Here is a 20,153-nt window from a genome sequence, read left to right on the forward strand (position 1 = left end):
AGAATAAGTCCAGCTTTGTGTCTTTTTCCATTCTAGATGAAGTACGGGACAAACTGTGTTCCTTTTCAGCTCAATACGAAATGCGTAATATTTTCTCTGAATACGGGACGATTCCATTTTTTACCGGATGGTCGGCAACTCTACTAACTAACCTTATGAATGAAATAAAGTTCACTATCAGTAACATTATAGCACCCGCCCAGCCGTTGGCTGTATAGAAACACTGTCATGCCAGCTAGAACGCAGTACGAGTTGTTTTAACTGACTGTAAAAAGTCAACACATCGAAAATAAACTCCACTTAAACTAAACTGCAGGTCATAACTTCTTACCTGAAGTTCACCTGACACTCGGACCGGTGGCCGCCTCGGGTCGCTCCTCCTCCTGCCTCCCCTTTCCCTCATCCACCTGCTGGCCTCTGTGAAAGCTCCGCCACAGCCACCATCAATTTTTTACACAACGGCCAGCATCTGGACAATCCACCACCTTTCATTGTTTATACATTACAAAAACAACAACAACAAAAACATTGGCCCATGAAAACGAAAAATCACCATCACCGGTATGCCCAATGGCCAGTCCAGCTATGGTCGTGCCATCAGTTAACCCTTCATGTGCCAGCTGTGGCACGCGTGCCCAGGGTTGCTGACCCCTGCACTACACAATCAAATATACGAGTGAGAAAATCAAAACTGACCATCCTTCATAGAAAAATATGAAGTATTAGCAATATCTTGAAGCGTCAGTAAATTGGTCAGTCCTTCCATCCATCTATCCAGTTTGGGGGAACTAAAATTTAAATATGGCAGCACATGATTTATTGCATCAGAATTCAGGTCGTTTCCAATAAATCTTCTCTCTAAGATAACTCAGGACTCCATGATGACAGTTCTACTTTTTGGGACAAATTCACAGTCAAAGTACAAGAAAAATAATTAAAATGCCAGCCTTTGTCTCATCACTCAACTGACCGATATATCACTTTCAAGTTAAACTGAAAATACCTTTTTAGTCTTTGGGTTGTAGCCAGTACACCTAGCAGTTGGTCATTTTAGCAGCAGATAATGCTCTCTACACAAGTTTAAGTTTAATCTCATAAGGCAAAGTAAAGCTATCTGAATATAGCAGCTGTTCTGTAAGAGGGTGAAAATTGTACTAGAAGATGCTCTTGAAGGGGGAGAGAGCATAAATATTTATGGACAAAGTCCTGGAAATTTATGCTCAGACATTATATACTATCTTGGCATGATATCTAATCATCATTAGAGCATGTTAATTGACTGTTTGTGACCAGTATATGTGTACTATCGTGATCAATATTTTATACACATTTATTTTTTGAGTTTGTCTTCTGAGGCATGAGCACTAGTCTTCCTGTTTTTATAGAAAATCTTACTTCCAACCAACAAGTAGCACATTCACAGTACAACTAAAGGCTGGTAAGACAGAAGTGCTGATCTTGTATTCCTAAATTGTAAATCTATATAACTTCTTTGGGATTATTTTGAGGTAACATAAGGAATGTTGTGATGCTATAAGCTCATACAGACTCATGCATATCTCAGACACTGTTCTGATTAATTATTAATAATATCACTAGCTGAATGAACCATCAGTAGATGTGTAAAATCACAACTATATAGTATATAAAGGTAAAATGCTCTGTAGAGATGTAGAGTGGGCTGAGAATTTTCTGAACGTTAGTTTGATTCATCTTTATTTAGTTTGACAAGAAGCCTAATTAGAAAACTCAAGTAGTATATTTGTGTTAATTATTAACTTGCAAAACATGAAACATTTGTTACGTAAGAAGTCTCAGAGCTAAAATAAAAAGCCTCACTGTCAGTTTTCCAGTTGCTGGCGGCAGCCCAGAGCTAGCAGGTGGCTATGTCACTACCACAGCACATGGATCTTAGTGGTGGGTTAATACACCATGTCAATAGTCAGCCAGACCCATGCAGACCAAGGCTACATAATGCCTAGCCAGGTGGTCCACCGTGTCGAAAGATACTCTTCAGTGAAATGGGCGTCTGTGTGTAGAGTACATTTACTCATGCGTATTGTTTTGACTGGGTTGGCCTCAGCCTGCCATTACTTATCGCTCACTTACACCTGTCACCCTAAAACTCAGCTCACCGTCACATTGACCACAGCTGGCAGAAGACAGCAGCCTGAAACGGGGGGGGGGGACAAGCTGGAAAAGTGATTTTTAAAAAAAAGGGGGGGGGGGACTATTAAATTGTTATGTGAATTATACAAATTAATAAATTATTAAAACAGAAAAAAAAAATTTGTATGGTCTGTACTGGATTGTATGCAGCATAATACTCATCCTGCTCCAACTACCATTTAACAAAGAGATGCACCTAGCAACAGTGCCATTCATTTCAGCATTCAAGAATGCCTTAATATACTACTACTGTTATAATTAAAGGTTGCACGGCGATCTAAAAAGGTATCAAATAGGCATATTTGTGGTTGCATTTAGAAGATTTTGCTCTCAGCTGGAAAACTATTTACCATCCTAATAACCATGGCAGCAGATCACAGAACATATTGGCTTGAATTTGAATTGATTCAAATTCAGCTGTTTTATAGAGACAGAACAAAAATGGAGAGAGCTTTCAGAAGAGTAAGCAAAAGTATAGGGAATTTAGCTGCATACGTGAACGATGCAAACCATTTAAAAAATTAGCTTTCCCAGAGTTTTATGAGGAAGTAAATGTTTTCAATATGTTAGGTAAACCTCAGAAGATACACCCCACATGTTCTGAGAAATGTTGGATGTAAACATCTTTGGCTGTTTACAAGAAAACCCCACTGGGCGTCTTTAGCGTGCACAGAACATGACTGGGTGACTGTTGTTAAATTTGATTTCAGACACTTAGACCAAGTCCAGTACAGTCTCAAAAAAATGGTGTTGCTAGTTAAGAGAATAAAATCTTTCTCTCTTGTCCAACTCTCAAGGCTGAGTTTACAACCCTTTCGCTTTCATTTAGTCATCCACCAGGTCAATCAACACAGGAATTATTTTCTGTGTTCGTGTTTCTGCAGTGGTACACAAGAATTCAATGGCTTTAAAAAGGTTTATTCATGTTCACAAACAGATTGAGCGTGACAGGAACATTCCCAACACGGCGGGAATAATGTGCGTTTAGTGTGTTATTGTGGGTGGCTTTCCCCAGTGACTTCCTTTGTTGTGGAGTGAAATACCAGTGAAACACCCTGACAGCCCAACTGTGGTATAGAAAATTAGTGACAGTAAAAACATTCTCTAGTTGCTGGCCCTCTTCCCAGAGTCATAAAAGTTTAAAGGTGTTCATAATTGCTAACACACCTGTAACAGTCTGGGCTCATGTTCCTTGGATGTTTATATCTGGGCCCCCTTCTTTTTTCTCTACTCTTGAAGGCTGAGATGGTCAGATGTTTCCTATTTAACCATTTTCCTCTTACACTTCAGTCATTTCTCTTCAGCTTTACTTGTTTATAGAGAAGTACTGCCTTTTATAGAGCATTTTAATTTCAATTTTTTTTTATGAAAAACACACAGACACACACAAAATAAATTTCTTAAGAACTGCTCTGGACAAGTCCAACATTTCTGTGATTTCTCTGACAAGAACAGCTGGACCTCAACAGCTGTTAAATAGCCTGAGAGTCTCTCTGGTTTTATTACTAAGAATCTCTTGGCCTTTCTGCTTTGGAAAATACTCCCATAGGTTTTTCCTTTTTTGTTCATTTCCCAGCAATTCTGCTTTTAATTTATTTGTGACATTTTTCATGTTTACCATATTAGCTGTTATTTATTGATGTCTTATTGCCAATTAAGTACTTTATTACACTTTTAAAACACAAGCCTGTGGAGGTCCGACTGATGCTAAAATAAAGAGGTGTATTGATTAAAATGATGAACAGCTGAGATATGACCAGTATGCTGAGTGTATAGATCCTTGTTTTATGTTAGCATTTGCTGTGCCCACTTTTCTCTCATCAACCAGAAAACAAGAACACATTCACATTTTGCCTTAAGTTTTACTGCTTGGCAAAAATTTTAAATGATAAATAATTAATTTGCATACTTGAACTCCTTAACTTGAGGCACCAACTCTAAACCTGTGTCAATTTATTGTCTTACAGCAAAGTGCTTTGGCCTTAAACATGGTTCACACCCTCCCCCCCCAGTTATGTCAGGCAACAGACTGCTCTGAATACGGTCTTCAAGAGGGCTAAAACTGAACTCTGTGTGACATTAGGCTGTTCTTATGTCAACATGACCAATGTAAGGGAAACATATCGATAACAGTGAGAGAGGTTCAAAGTCAGCTGTTGTAATGGTCTTGCGACCAAGTAAAATGTGACTGCTGCTATGATGTTACTCTATTAACCATCCAACAGCTAATATCCAAATACATCAAATCTGATGTCATACCTAAGCTTACCTATTACATGCATTTGGATGGACTGCAGTTAACTTATACAAATCATACTGGGTTTTAAGGCAAAAATACAAGAAATTTAATCATCAATTGCAAGCATTTTATTGTTTACAGTTGCATGGTAAGGTTTGTATTGGACTGTCTTTACAGGAAACTGCTTGCAAGACCAGAAGTTTTACTTTACCTTTGATACAAATGATTCCTTGCTATAACAGTCTGTTTAATCTACTGGTCAGTCAGCCTGTGATTTAAATTGTTGAATGAAATGCCTCTAAATGCCTCAATGCCATTTAGGCACCATAAAAATATTATAATTTTTTATACAAATAATATCTAGTGTCCTCCCACACCACTTTTGAACATATGTACCCAAGAACTTAAGACCTAAATGCAACCAAAAACTATATAAATGAGAAGTCCCAACACAAATCTTACACATCAGAAAGCAGGACTCAAACTAAAACGTTCAAAGAAGAGAAGCATTTGAACATCTGAACAACATTTTCATTCAAGACACCCCAACATCAGGAAGGAAGAAATAAAGAAACCAAATGCTCCTGCTGGAGGGACTGTCCTGGGCTCAGGCTCACCCAGTCACGAGTCCTCAGTTTAACTGATAAAGCGCCTTTGGTCAGCAACAGTAGGACAGTGGTTCTGACAGAACACTTTTTTAACACTTGCACTGCTTTAAAACTTCATAAAATAACATCAAAGGCTAGTATGCTTACCATCTTGAATGATTCTACAATAAGTCAAGTCTATGAAAAACGCACAATGACTTCAAGGGAGATGAAGACATAGTCTGTGCACAGCTGTTTATGCTACATCATATCCAAAGTAAAGAATTGCTTCTCAGATATTACTCCCGTAATTTCACAAACAGGATAACAAATGAAGGTAAAAAAAAAAATCATCATAAAGTGTATCAGTAACATGTTAGACTATGAGCCTCTACAGTAGCTTCAGGCAACTGGAAATGTCACATGTGGAAATGTCACACACAAATGTCATATGGTTTCACTATAAGTATTACAGTTTAAGTTTTAAACAGTGACCGAAACATCAAAAGCCAAAATTGTGGCCCAACTAGGGCATGAAGCGAACCATGAATTTGAATAATCATTACACCCTAACTTATACAAGATTAAAAGTGGGTAAGGTGCCCACAGGACATCCTTAACGGGATCTGACAAGACAGTCCTTAAGTAAACCAATATTTGCTTTTAGGTATTATACAATAATGCTAGAGGGGGAAAAAATTAAATACAAAAAACACTGAGCAGATGCTTAAAGTCCTTTGAGAAGCAAGTCTCTGGGCACTCATTTTGGTAGTTAATTTAAAGAATGACATAAATGACCTTTAATTTCAGTGGTCATGGAGACATAAGGACTGCATGTATAGAATTATCAGTCAAATCTGCCAAAAGCCACTTATAATTTGCTGACTTAATAAGGCTTTAAAAATCTTTTTTTCCACCATTGACGGTTTCCCATCATCATCATCATCATCATCATCATCATCATCATCAGCCACAGATTTTAATTCAAGACTGAGTGCCATGACTATCACTTGCAATGGCTGCTTGAATCAAGCAGCATTCTTCCAAAAATTTAATGTGAATCTTAAAGAAGACTGTTACGTCCCTCGGCAGCCCCTAATCATCATTAATTAAAAAAGTAAGTTCTATCTATAGAACTGTGTAGATGATTGTTATGGCTTCATATCAGCAGAGAGCAGATCATTTTTTGTTAATAATTTTAAAATGATGATATAACTAACTAAAAGCAGTTCCAGCCTGAAACATTAGTTACTGAGAGAGCTGTCCAGAAAGAAAACATGAATATTGGTAAATCCCAGCCTATAAGAAGTGCTTACTTGATGGCTGTTAAATGAATTGTCTGACCAACGGCTAAGAGAATAACATAGTAGGAGAAGAAGAAAAACACTGATCCAGCCTAATGAAAGATAGGTTGGTTATTATAAGTCATTACAGAGTGGCTGGGCAGAGACCACAGACATTCCTTCTGACAAAAAACACTCACACTTTGGTTGTCAACTTTCGGTTTTTCTGCTTTCTCTGCATATTTTTTTCCTGTACACACTTAGGGACATTTAGGAGAAAAATGGACACTTTATTCTTTCTCATCATTTTCCATATGTGCCTCATTTTGGTGTGTGCGCTTCTCACTGTACATCCTGTCTGTGTCCAAGTCTGTCTCTCAGCAGATGGATGGTGGGTGGTCAGGAAAGGGTTAAGTGCTGCGCTCTATAAACTCTGCTTTAAGAGTCTGCTGAAAGCTACTGGTTCAGCCTTTAAATAGAGTCATTTGACACATTCAACCAGGGGCTTGTGGCAAAAAGCAGCTGCTGACCCAAACTCAGACTTTAAGGCGAGCTGGTGTGTCTGCATCACACTGTTTTGGACAGCATGAAGACGCTCTTTTTCACCTGTATGCTGGTGCCATGGCTGGTGGCAGCCTCAGCCAGGACTTTCGACCACGACTCACAGCTGATACCAGGATCTCTAGCTGGCAGTCAACTGAATGGATACTTCAGTGACTATTTAAAATCAAGGAGGGCTAGGGTGAGAACTTTATTATTTGTATTATTATTTCTTTGGGATGGATTTATGGGATTATATCTACTATTTTTGGTGTTTTCTTTTATTTTTCTAGCCTTTTTTTAATTTGTTAAAGTTTTGTCATTTTTTTTAATCAAGATATTAAAAAGTTTGTTTTGACAGCATTAACTTAGAAGATCATTTTTTACATTTGTCACAGTGTTAAATAATGACAAAAGGTGGTTATTTTGACACACCAAAGATAAATAATTCCAATAATGACCAGGCATGCATATTGAGGTAAATCAAAGGCACAAGGATAATATTCTTATTCTTAATGAATAAGAGGCATAGTTTCAAGACTGCAGTGAAACCAGACAAAACCAGAAAACTTTATTGAGAGCAGGTTGGAAAAATGAAAAAGCAATTTGAGCAATGCTTTACAAAGAGGGAGAAAGAAGGTTTGCTTAATAGCTGGGCACATTCAAAATCAATTAATTCTACTACATTACACAAGCAATAATTAATCCACTTCATGGTTTAGTTGATAATCCACTTTCTGCTACTTGGTAATGGCAGCATCTGTTAGCACTTCATTTCACTGTCCTCCTCTTCTAACAGATAATCCATTAAGCTCACAGCTCCAACACACATACACAACCCATTTCTGTGGAGTCTTACCAAAACACAACCCTGGGTCGACCACATTAACCCTGTTCTAACCACACTAACCCCCTTAAGAAATATTTGGATGGAATAAAACCAAAATCTGGTCTGATTTCTCCTTCAGAAAACACTTGAAGGAAGAGAAAAACCCACAAACAATCCACAGGGAGAGAGAGAGTGAGACAAATGTGGAGTGTGACAACACAATACAGCTATGGAACCATAACTTCAGTTTGAATACCAGCTGCTTTTCATTTTTCAGTGACAGACCTTATACCTATTGGTGCTGCTACAATTAGCTATTTACCAAAAGGTTATTATGTTAACTTTTTAATCCACAATGTGCAAAGCTCTTCTTTCTTTCAACTGGCTCGAGACCAGGTCAGTTGGTTTAGGGACTCAGCAGTAGGAACAGAGCCCGTATTTTGCTCAAGGTTATTCAATAATGATGCTATTTGTTTATGAGTTATGTACCAGTATTCTAGTTTCCTTCTCTAATGCTTAATGTTTGCAAACATGCTTTTTTGAGGCACCTTCGTCTTCACTCAGCTAGAAGAATGAAATATAACTCAAACTAAAAACGGTCAGCCATGTCACAAGTTCTTTTGTTGTATAACTAGATGAAGAAAGCTAGCATATTTTTTTTCTTTGCAGTAACCTCCAGCAGCATATTGCTTTGTTCCATCACCTTATAAGACACTTTCAAACAATCACACAGCAAATGGCCAAAGACCTTTTGAATTATTCCAGATTTGTGGTTTTCCAATTGCCTTTTATGTTTATGTTAAATTAGGGTAGGTCCACTGCCTCAAATCTCAAAACATACCTAGACTTTTTTTAACGCTAAAAACTAACATATCGTTTCTTCATCTGCGTAGCCATATGGGTCCATATAACTTAAATTTGAGTTTTGTGCTTTATAGGTACTGTATAGTTCTCCATCTTCGGTCGTGTTCTTAGTATAAGCATGCTCACATAGAAAATCTCCAAAAATCCAAAAAGAGGAGTTTCTTCATTTTGAAAACCTCACATAATTTTTTTCTATCATGGGATTTGTCCAATATGTGGTTTCCATGCACCATGAAATGCCCTTAAGAATGCACAAAACCCACCTACCTAATTCTCTTTAGTTTTCAAGTTGCAGCACTACAATATTACCCAGGTTTCAGTTCACAAACCCTGGTTGGTCACTATCTCAGTCACTGGGAGTACTTCAGAAGACAAGTTCTGACCATATATGAACAGTATCATACATCAGAGCCAGCAACTTCGGACAATAAATTCCCCACATTCCCACAAACAGACTGGAATTACTATAGCTTTTTTCTTGTCTTACTGACAGCTCAAAGTTCTCTACACTACAACTTACATTTACCCATATACGCATACAGCGCTTTATTCTAAGCACTTCATGTGTCTTACATCCACAGGCAGTTTACCCCATTTAACCTTACATGTAAATGTCTGGACTGAGAGTAGCCAGATTACCTGAAGGAGACCTACAAAGGCAAAAGGAGAACACAATATCCACATTCCTGTTGGCCTCAGCTAACTATGGTGTTGAACTGTGTCCATAAGAAAAGATTCATTCTTATATCTGGAGGATTAAATACATTTCAATGAATATTAACGTTAGCTCGCGACTTTGTTCCAGTTTTGAGTTTTGGCCCACTGTGTATTTGAGTTTGACACCCCTGCTGTAGACCATGATAACTGGCCTGAGTTGAAAAATTCTGGCTTCTGGTTCCTTGATCTACAGTGTTGCAGTGTTACTAAACCCTCAAAGAGCTGTAAATGAAACTAGACATACTGGTTCATCTTCTTACTTGCACTTTTTGCAATATGAACCTACCAAAACAGGCAGCTGTAATGTTTACAGTCTCATTATGTCAAAGTTAAGTACACAGCGACCCTGTATAACTAACAGCTGATGAAAAGCTCAGGCTCATGAATCTCTTATAGCTAGCTGCTGCAAGTTGAGCCAAGCACAAGGCAATGCATATACTTTTACAGTGTTGTATAACATTTATTTGGTTCCTACCTCAAATTTGATATACTGTAATATTTAAGCATTTTTCCAAACTGACCTAACCCTAGCAGTGTTGATGTTTTGCTCTAGCCAATGATCTGGCCGTTATATGAACAGGCCATGTTTTCTCCTGCAGAGGGCGCTGCCTCCTGCTGATGAACCTGATGACAACCCAATTACAGCGGAAGCAGATGCCGCTGGTAAGAGAAAGACCTACTCTACCTGCATCTAATGTCACACACAAGAAAATGCATCTCAGATTTGATCTTTCTTAGACCTTCATAGTATTGTTAAAGTCGACGAACAATGAACATTCCTTGGACCAAGATTACGAACTACACCAAGAGTATGAACCAGATCAAGGTCCTTTTGTCTGGGTTAACATTCAAGCTTTCGCCTTTGGTTGTTTGAAATCACGAGCACATGCTGGCAAGGAACTCCATAATGCTGAGGTGGATAACAATACCTTGATGCAATTCATAGTGTTCATAACAATAAATCCTTTGAGTATCTCAAACAGCTTAGGTTTTTGTAAGGGTTTAATACCTATTAAGTTGGGTATACACTGTGAGATTTTGGAATGTGAAAGAACACAAAAGAATTAAAACAGTATCTTTGGCCTTGGCTCCAAAACAGCAGTCCTATTGTGCATAGTAAGAGAAGTTCAAAGTTGTCCATCTAACCTGAAAGGACACCTGGAACAAAATTTAAACACCACTCACATTGTGAGATGAATATCCTAAATTTCTGACACTGCTTCATATTTACACTTGTGGGAAAACAAAACTAAACTAAATATAAAACTAAATGCCTTAACAGATTATTGCTGCTTACTTGTGTTTACCAAGGACTGACATTGAAAAGAGACTTTAGTGACTACAATAAACTACGCTAAATACTACTACTACTACTTGTACTACTAAAGACTACTGATGGAAACTGTATAGCCCAGATAAACTTATTTGTAATGTACATTTAAAAATAAAGGTTAAATAAAGGCCTTTACCGTGGAACTGAAGATACAAAAAAAAAGATATTATCTCTCTCTCTCTCATATATATATATATATGTGTGTGTGTAAGAGAGAGAGAGAGAGAGTGCTGGGGCACTGTATTTTCTGTGCTTGTATGGGTTTCATTTGAGTGCTCTGGTTTCCTCCACAAGCCAAAGACATACTTCTTAAGTTATAATTGCTTGTTCTTAATAATTCTTTACGTTGTTTGTGTCACAACAGTCAGATATTTAAATGTCTGACCTCCATGGGGTAAACATCTGTTAATCTAATAGTCCTAGTGTAAATTTATGGTAGTCTGTCTCTATGTATTGCCCCTGTGATCAACTGCCCAGGGTGTACCCTGCCTCTTGCCTTCTCCTGAGACATACTCCAGTGCCCATACTTGGACAAATGGTTAAGACAAAGGATGAAGATTTTGTTGATAAAGTAGGATTTGAAATTTTGGGGGTCCTGGGAGAGGAGATTTAAAAGATCCCATCACGCACTCTCTCTCTCTTATATATGTATATATTAGAGAGAGAGAGAGAGAGAGAGAGAGAGAGAGAGAGAGAGAGAGAGAGAGAGAGAGAGAGAGAGAGAGAGAGAGAGAGAGAGAGAGAGAGAGATAGATAGATAGATAGATAGATAGATAGATAGATAGATAGATAGATAGATAGATAGATAGATAGATAGATCAGTGCTGTGTTTTGAACACAGCAAGGAAGAATTTACTACCTTGCCTCATAAACAGAGTTACTGGTTAAAGTAGAAAAAAGAAATTAAGACATTATAGACTACACAAGTAAAAAATATATGGTTTGACAGAATTGTTTGGGTTCTGAAACTGAAAAGGTTTGGACGTTTTTTGTCTTAGGTAAAAACAATACCATTAAAATTGATCACTTAGTTGCAAAAAAAAGCAATTACTTATGGCTTAAATGTAGTAAGGCCATATGGACTTTGAAGGCGCCTTGGTTTTTATGGATGCCTTTGTGTTGCAGACCTTCCCACCTGTCTGCTGTGTGTGTGTCTGACTGGCTCGGTGTACTGTGAGGAGGTCAGTCCAGACATGACCTCCATTCCCACACTACCTAAAGAAACAGCCTATCTGTATGCACGCTTCAACAAAATAAGAAAGATCAAAAACAAAGACTTTGCTCAAATTGGTAAGTCTTAACATGGTTACTCCAGAGTTTGTTGATTAATCCATCTGTTCAAAACTCAAGTTTCTGCTTAACATTCAGCAATTAAAAAAATATATATATTTATTTGTTTTTTAATGGGACGTAGTCAGTTGTTGGACACAGATTCACAACAGGATATTATGTTAAGTGCTGGGGCACTGTATTTTCTGTGCTTGTATGGGTTTCATTTGAGTGCTCTGGTTTCCCCCACAAGCCAAAGACATACTTCTTAAGTTATAATTGCTTGTTCTTAATAATTCTTTACGTTGTTTGTGTCACAACAGTCAGATATTTAAATGTCTGACCTCCATGGGGTAAACATCTGTTAATCTAATAGTCCTAGTGTAAATTTATGGTAGTCTGTCTCTATGTATTGCCCCTGTGATCAACTGCCCAGGGTGTACCCTGCCTCTTGCCTTCTCCTGAGACATACTCCAGTGCCCATACTTGGACAAATGGTTAAGACAAAGGATGAAGATTTTGTTGATAAGAGTAGGATTTGAAATTTTGGGGGTCCTGGGAGAGGAGATTTAAAAGATCCCATCACCCACCAGTAGGAAAAATTATTAATCTAGTGCAAAAATTTCAACCTTGTAAATCAGAGTTTGCATATCTTGCCCTTTGCAGCACAGATATCTTCTTCATTGTAAACAGTCAACTATTATCTATACTAACCAAGGGACATGATAAGTCATTATTTGTACTGTATGACTTAGCTTTTAGTCATATGTATCAACTGCATGTTCACTTTTCTGTAATTGATGAAAGTAGCACAACTTCTTTGTTTCTTTTTTTTTTTTTAAAACCCTCACCTATCAACAGTGACTTTAAAGAGGATCGACCTGACAGGGAATTTGATCTCCGAGATTGAAGATGGAGCCTTCTCCAAGCTAACCCTCCTGGAGGAATTGTCTCTGGCTGAGAATCAGCTGGTCAAACTTCCTGCACTCCCTGCCAAACTCACATCTTTCAATGCCAACTACAACAAACTCAAAACCAAAGGAGTGAAGGCTAATGCTTTCAAGGTACATCATGACCTCTACGAACAAACAACCAACTCTGGTGACTGATTTGGAGATAAAAAATCTAAAAAGTTTTACTAAAACATACAAACTGACAATGAGCCATGTCAACTGTCCTTAGCAGTGATCGCAAATATTTTACATGCTCCTGAAAGGGTAAATAATCTTGTTAACCACCTAATTGTATAAATGCTCCAAGATACTATACTTTCCAGGTGAGATGAATATCAATGCTTGAATTTCTCAAAATGTTACCAGAGAATTATGACAAGGTATTATCTTTATATACAGTACACCATCAATTCAACACAGTGTTAGTACAACCAACTACTAAAGTTGATGTGTCTTGGCAGTCCAACTTTCTTTCTCCAAATCTTTTTTTGTTTCCAACAGAAACTCACCAAGCTGGTTAACCTGTACCTGTCCGACAACATGCTGGAGGCTGTTCCATACATCCCAGAGAGTGTTCGGATCTTACATCTTCAGGTTTCTATGTTTTATTAACATTGTATATAAAAATACATTGATTTTGGTCACCAGTGACATCATCAAATTGGTACACAACTTGTGTTCTAGAGTAGGGTTTGATAAACTTCTCCATAGGGGCCTACTGTACTGAGTTCCACAGTAAAAACGCATACTGTGTGGCCCAAATGCAACAGCACTACTGCCAAATGGATTAAAGGAATGGTGCAGTTCCAGCATTTGCTAGTATGCACGAGGCTCCATGCAGATGCATGCCAACCAATTTTTCGTGCCCACTCAGGAACATCTGCCAAGATGCACACAATGCACTTGCTATGCATGTGTGTAAATTTCAAAGAGCTATGAAAGGAAAGACTGTCTGTGGTGTCTGCAGCTGTTTGTGTCCATGCCTACAACTGAGCATGGGTTTGCTTAGAGACACTGCTGGGAAGTTAATTCCCTGTCTACCATCATGAAAAGACTGAATGTGTGCTATTTCAGCAGGAGAGCTTTGTTGCCTGTCATAACTTGTGACCATTAAGTACATGAATATCAGCCTTTATGTTTTTTAATATGTGTAAAAAGAGCTTATTTGCCTTTCATCCACACACACTCGGTGACTCAAAAGCTTTGGAATGAACTCGTCTCTGCAACCCCAGTTATATTAGACACAAATTTAAAGTCAGACTAGAATGCCCTCCTTCTGTTTTCTCTCATTCTGAGATGATGACAGATCAATGTGGTCACCCCTACATTCACATCCAGACTGATCTCTGTTGCAAGTACTGGTCATATGTAAGAATGCCAAAATTAAAGTACAGCATGACTTTATTAGTTACTTTTGGGAATCACTCTACCCATTGTTGATTTCCAAGATCCATATCCGTTGGTACAACCCTTTTCTAGATTAAATTTAAAACTTGTAATTTTTATTAAAAGTGAGGTGTAAAAAAAGACTCTACCAATATTATTTTATTTTCTTCCAGAACAACAACATCACTGAGGTCAATGTGGACACCTTCTGCAGGTCCAATGACACCTATTACCTACGACCAAGTCTTAATGAGGTCCGCCTTGATGGCAACCCAGTGGTGCTGTCAAAATACCCCGACAACTTCACCTGTATGAAAGTACTGCCTGTTGGAAAGTACCGTTGAGGAGACTGAAATTTAACTGTACTCCCTTTGTTGCTGATGGAAGTTTTCCCACAACAAAGAGCTGGGAGACACCATGGTATTTTGGATTTGTGGAGCTGGTCCCACAGATGTCAACGTTTTTACTTCGGCAAACCTACAATCAGCATGTATCAGGTCAAAATCAAACCTCTGACTGGACTGAAGGTGTTCATTAACTCACCTAAAGGCCTTTTACTGACTGGTGGGCAGTAAAGGAAATTTCATCAGTGTAATTAATCTCAATATGCTTCAAACAACCAGTTTGTCTAACCACATTTAAAATTAGTGTTTCTACCTGTAATCAAAATAACAGAGTCAAAGCCGGCTGTCATGTATACTTGGCTTAATCCCTTATGTCTTTAAAATAACTGTAATGTGGTGTATTACCCTTGGTGCACTGAAACATTTTACACCTGCACACGCATAACCATTGAAGTGGCAGTATTTGTTAGATTGTTGCAATTTCTAAGGCTTAAATCCCACAAGGACTTTCCTGGTAGCCTTAAAGCACCCTTTTCACAGGTAATAAAATGCTACTACAACTACTATAATCCTATAAATGAGTGCAGCAGTTTTAACAGTTCTACACTGACAGTCCAAGTTGTTGTTTCATTTTGACCTGCTGATTTACTACATGGATGAACCAATCTTAACAACAACAAAAAAAATCCCAAAACAAACAAAACTACTTGTGACCTTGAAACAACAGAAACACCTGCTGTCACAAACAAAGAGGCTTTCTTGCAGCCCAATGTCTTCAAATTGTTAGTAGACTGTATCTAATTGTGAGCAGTAAGAAAATGTATTTATATTTCAAGTTATTTACTGTAAGCATCTTCATTTTTGCTGTTTTTGCTCATCTAAACAACTGACTTTTAACGCAAAATCTGACATTTCAAAGTTTTACCTAAAATTAGCAACAAAATGCTACATCAAAAACAATAGATCTAAATGAATGGACCCAAGGCAGATTTTTCAGATTTACCTCTGAGTAAAGGGCACTCAATATATGACTGAAGTGCAGTTTAATTGATGCATTAGTGATTATAATAATGTTTTATTTTTAAAGTTTCACATTCAGTTTCTTCACAATTAAATTGTCACAGCTGAATGAAAATTATGGTACAAAAAGTATATTTAGACATTTTTAGTAAAGCCAAATCGAAACATTCTTGTGCTGATAACTGACATAATTCATGCTGTCTGGTCTGTATGTTTAAGCTAGGACTCTGGCACGTTCCTGTATGGGAAGATCCATATTTATCACAAACTGACTCTTCATGCAACCCTGTTTTGATCCATGTGTTTTCTAGTGAGCTGTTCCTATCTTTACTTGTCTTTAAGAAAGTCATTACTTGACATTTTAGAGTCCTGACAACAGGAGGGAAGAAGCAGGATTGAAGTAATTTTAGTTATACAAAAGGAATACTTGATATCTGCATGCTGATCTATATCTAGTAGATCTATATCTTCAATAGAACATTGTCACATGTCCAAAAAAAAAAAAAACAACAACCCAACAACAACAACAACAAAAATATCCTAACTGGCCACAAATCTGTGATCATTGTTAACATTCCTCTTTACGTTAACTGTATGTAGCTTTAAGATATATATTTTTTCTTTGCTGATTAAAAACTACATTTCTTGAAATACAAGAATATTGTGTAAATACGTTAACTAAGTGAAAAGTGTGTTTTGTTCTGCTATTGTGTGGATTAATTGCACTTTTCATTATTCCATTAGACTTAAGTATTTTGTGACTTACCTTTGTTTTCTTAATTTATAGACTCCAGCAGAAATGAACTGGGGAACAATGTATCTATGAATTATAGTAATGTGAAAGTTACTCCTCTTGCTTCTATAGTGTCTTACGTTTGTTCCCAACTCTTCCCTACCATTAATTAAAATTAATTTAGAGATTATTACTGATGTGAATAAGATAGTGGTGTACAGGAATATGTTACATGGCTATGTTTGAAGATATTCTAATAAAGTTCAACTTTTTTTTAATATAATGTGTTTGAAATCAATATTAGAGTAAGCTTCACTTAAAAGCACTTTAGGTGGTTAGTTAGACTAGAAATTTACTGTAGAAATGCCAGTTAATTTTGAAAAATAATATTGTTTTCAATATATAAATTATATATTACAACAACATGAATGATGTTATGTAAGGGGTTTTAGAGGTGTCGTATATAAAGTGGTTTTGGTTTGGAACTTGAGTTTTTACTTGTTGATATCACTGCTAAAAGGGACAAACACGTTTCATTTTTTTGGTGAGAATTTCATGTCAAAAGAATATATAAGGAATATATTTCTATATTTACTTAGAAAATTCACAACCATGTTAAATATGTATTTTGCCCACTCTAACGGTGTTTTCAAGCTGCTGACAGCTACTATGTGTCCATTACACATTTATTACAATAGTAAAGTGAATAGTAGAAGATACTGATAATAGTGAACGACAATCAGTCCTTTTGTGACAGCTGCAACGATGGCACAACCATCAACGTCAATCAGTGTTCACAGTGAGTTGACTACAAATACAAAGAACTGTGGATGAAGAAAACACCAGGGGTAAGTAACAATGTTGTGTTCGAGGCAAGTAACAGCTTGTACATTAGACAAGTGTGCATGCTCCAGCTAATGATAGTAAGTTCTTGGTCATAATAAAGTACTGGAAAGACAGAAGTCGATTTTTACTTCAAACCACTAGCACAATAAACACAAACAGCAAAACAAAAATTGCTGAACTCAGCATGTGGATATTGGTTTATGCATGTGTGGAGAAATTTCCAACTACCTATCCACAATACCGAAAACCCAGTTAGCACTGAAATTGTATGTTGCTAATTATACCTGTTGTTGTGTACGACAGAAACTGCCTTGTTAATGCTATCCAGAAAAAACTTTAGGATTCTTGTGCAGAGATGTATGTCAGCTCCTCTGCTTCTGTATTTTTATATGTTTATTCCTCCAAGTACATGTTTTGTCTGTGTGTGTCATAAAAGCGTGGAATACATAACAGCAAAACAGTTATGGCGGGAAATTTGTTTTTCCATACAAGACCTGAAAAAATGCAAGTAAAGCAAAATAAGAGTTTGGAACACATAGACCAGTATGGAAAATGTGGGTTAATCCTCCTTCAGCTCAGCCAACTTGGCAGAACTTTGCATTCTCCAAGTAAACAGGAGAATAGGTTCCACATTGCTTGTGCAGCTTGATGTACTATTTGATATTTCATTGCTACCTCTTCAACAAAGTCCCACCCTAATATCTCATATTATCATGCTCGCACCACTTCACACCTACTGCATTAACCCATGGTATTCTACGCTTTTCATTCCTCTTCAATTGTCTATCTCTGCAGTGTCACTTTTTGGAGGTGTTGTATTTTCACTATTTACACTTTATAAAAAATATTCTCTGAAAATCAGATAACAGAAAAAAGACAACTCACATAGAATAAAAAGGATGACCCATAATGATGAATCATCAACAGGAACATTTTTCCACCTATATCGATTCACCTAGGTATCCACATAGCCATTCTTTGTACATTCACCAAGTTTAACCTTAAGACATATGTCTCCATTAAATTTCTCTCACATTTAACCAAACCGCTCTTTAACTAGATAATCTATGTGCACTTCTTCACAATACCACTAGATGTCTACATGATCTCTCTGTATTTATTACCGACTACAATGGCCTACTTAGCCTGCTCAAAAGCAGAGGAGGATGCCTACTGGCAATATGTATGGGTCTGATTAGCTACTCTTAGCTCATGACGTACAGATCAGGTGGTTAAATTTGTTAGGTTTGTGAGGGCGAGTTTGCCGGACCATCCATTTTGGTGCATGTGTGTTTTCACTTACTTGGAATTGTTGGAAAGTTCTGCTTCGGTCATCACATCTGTCTGAAAAAGTTCTTAAGGTCCTGAAGAATAGCAGAAGATCCCTGCTCTCCTCTACCCTGAAATTACATTGCACAGATCACTAAAGCAGTTTATTTAAGCCCCCCACCAAGTAGCCAAATGGCTCCAGCCCATGCCACATGAGTTTAACATTCATAGTTTGATTCCAAACAGGGACCTTGTGCACCTCTCTCCTTTTGATTTTTGTATGCCAATTCGCCCTTACTGGGCCAACAAAGGCAGAATGCAAAAATCATTAAGAACACTTTTTTAAGCTATCACAATCCTCAACAGTATCCTGGAAATACTGATTCAAAGTGTGCATGCATGTTAGTGTGCTATTGTTTGAGAGTTTGCACTTAAAACACAGTACAAGCTTGATGGTATGGTTATTGCTTTGACAGGAATTTGGTCATAAACCAGGATAGTCACTCCATACAAATTTATTTTATGTAAGAGTAAATATCCTCCAGCAGCCTACAGATGGCTGGTTGTGGTGGTGGAGGAAAGCGGTTGCAGTGATGTCAAAGGGGGAGCAGGAAAATTTTGTAGCTTATTTAGAGTGTAAGGTTGGTTTGTTTGGTTGATGGTATGAGGAGAATGAGGCAAGTTACAACAATTGGAAATCATTACTGCCATTACAGGGAGTGCAGAATTATTAGGCAAGTTGTATTTTTGAGGAATAATTTTATTATTGAACAACAACCGTGTTCTCAATGAACCCCATAAACTCATTAATATCAAAGCTGAATGTTTTTGGAAGTAGTTTTTAGTTTGTTTTTAGTTTTAGCTATTTTAGGGGGATATCTGTGTGTGCAGGTGACTATTACTGTGCATAATTATTAGGCAACTTAACAAAAAACAAATATATACCCATTTCAATTATTTATTTTTACCAGCGACACCAATATAACATCTCCACATTCACAAATATACATTTCTGACATTCAAAAACAAAACAAAAACAAATCAGCGACCAATATAGCCACCTTTCTTTGCAAGGACACTCAAAAGCCTGCCATCCATGGATTCTGTCAGTGTTTTGATCTGTTCACCATCAACATTGCGTGCAGCAGCAACCACAGCCTCCCAGACACTGTTCAGAGAGGTGTACTGTTTTCCCTCCTTGTAAATCTCACATTTGATGATGGACCACAGGTTCTCAATGGGGTTCAGATCAGGTGAACAAGGAGGCCATGTCATTAGTTTTTCTTCTTTTATACCCTTTCTTGCCAGCCACGCTGTGGAGTACTTGGACGCGTGTGATGGAGCATTGTCCTGCATGAAAATCATGTTTTTCTTGAAGGATGCAGACTTCTTCCTGTACCACTGCTTGAAGAAGGTGTCTTCCAGAAACTGGCAGTAGGACTGGGAGTTGAGCTTGACTCCATCCTCAACCCGAAAAGGCCCCACAAGCTCATCTTTGATGATACCAGCCCAAACCAGTACTCCACCTCCACCTTGCTGGCGTCTGAGTCGGACTGGAGCTCTCTGCCCTTTACCAATCCAGCCACGGGCCCATCCATCTGGCCCATCAAGACTCACTCTCATTTCATCAGTCCATAAAACCTTAGAAAAATCAGTCTTGAGACATTTCTTGGCCCGGTCTTGACGTTTCAGCTTGTGTGTCTTGTTCAGTGGTGGTCGTCTTTCAGCCTTTCTTACCTTGGCCATGTCTCTGAGTATTGCACACCTTGTGC

The 20,153-nt window shown here is 37.7% G+C and overlaps 2 protein-coding genes across 2 annotated transcripts in view; one reads left to right on the top strand and one right to left on the bottom strand.

Annotated features, from left to right (window-relative positions):
* Window positions 1-20,153, bottom strand: part of cenpp (centromere protein P) — a 116,411-nt gene that overhangs the window by 85,721 nt on the left and 10,537 nt on the right. Inside the window, exon 5 of the mRNA XM_085354512.1 lies at window positions 18,416-18,512. Within this exon, the coding sequence (XP_085210638.1) occupies window positions 18,416-18,512 (97 nt within the window). The remainder of the gene's footprint in view (window positions 1-18,415; window positions 18,513-20,153) is intronic.
* On the top strand, window positions 6,777-16,496 carry ogna (osteoglycin, paralog a). Its single transcript, XM_085354511.1, has 6 exons — window positions 6,777-7,020; window positions 9,828-9,891; window positions 11,687-11,851; window positions 12,692-12,894; window positions 13,285-13,377; window positions 14,343-16,496. Exons 1-6 carry the CDS (start codon window positions 6,865-6,867, stop codon window positions 14,511-14,513), a joined length of 852 nt encoding a protein of 283 aa, XP_085210637.1. The 5' UTR covers window positions 6,777-6,864; the 3' UTR covers window positions 14,514-16,496.

Source organism: Diplotaxodon limnothrissa, linkage group LG5 (genome assembly GCF_057381915.1).
Source record: "Diplotaxodon limnothrissa isolate DT_005_m linkage group LG5, D_limnothrissa_male_GT1.1, whole genome shotgun sequence".
Lineage (NCBI taxonomy): Eukaryota > Metazoa > Chordata > Actinopteri > Cichliformes > Cichlidae > Diplotaxodon > Diplotaxodon limnothrissa.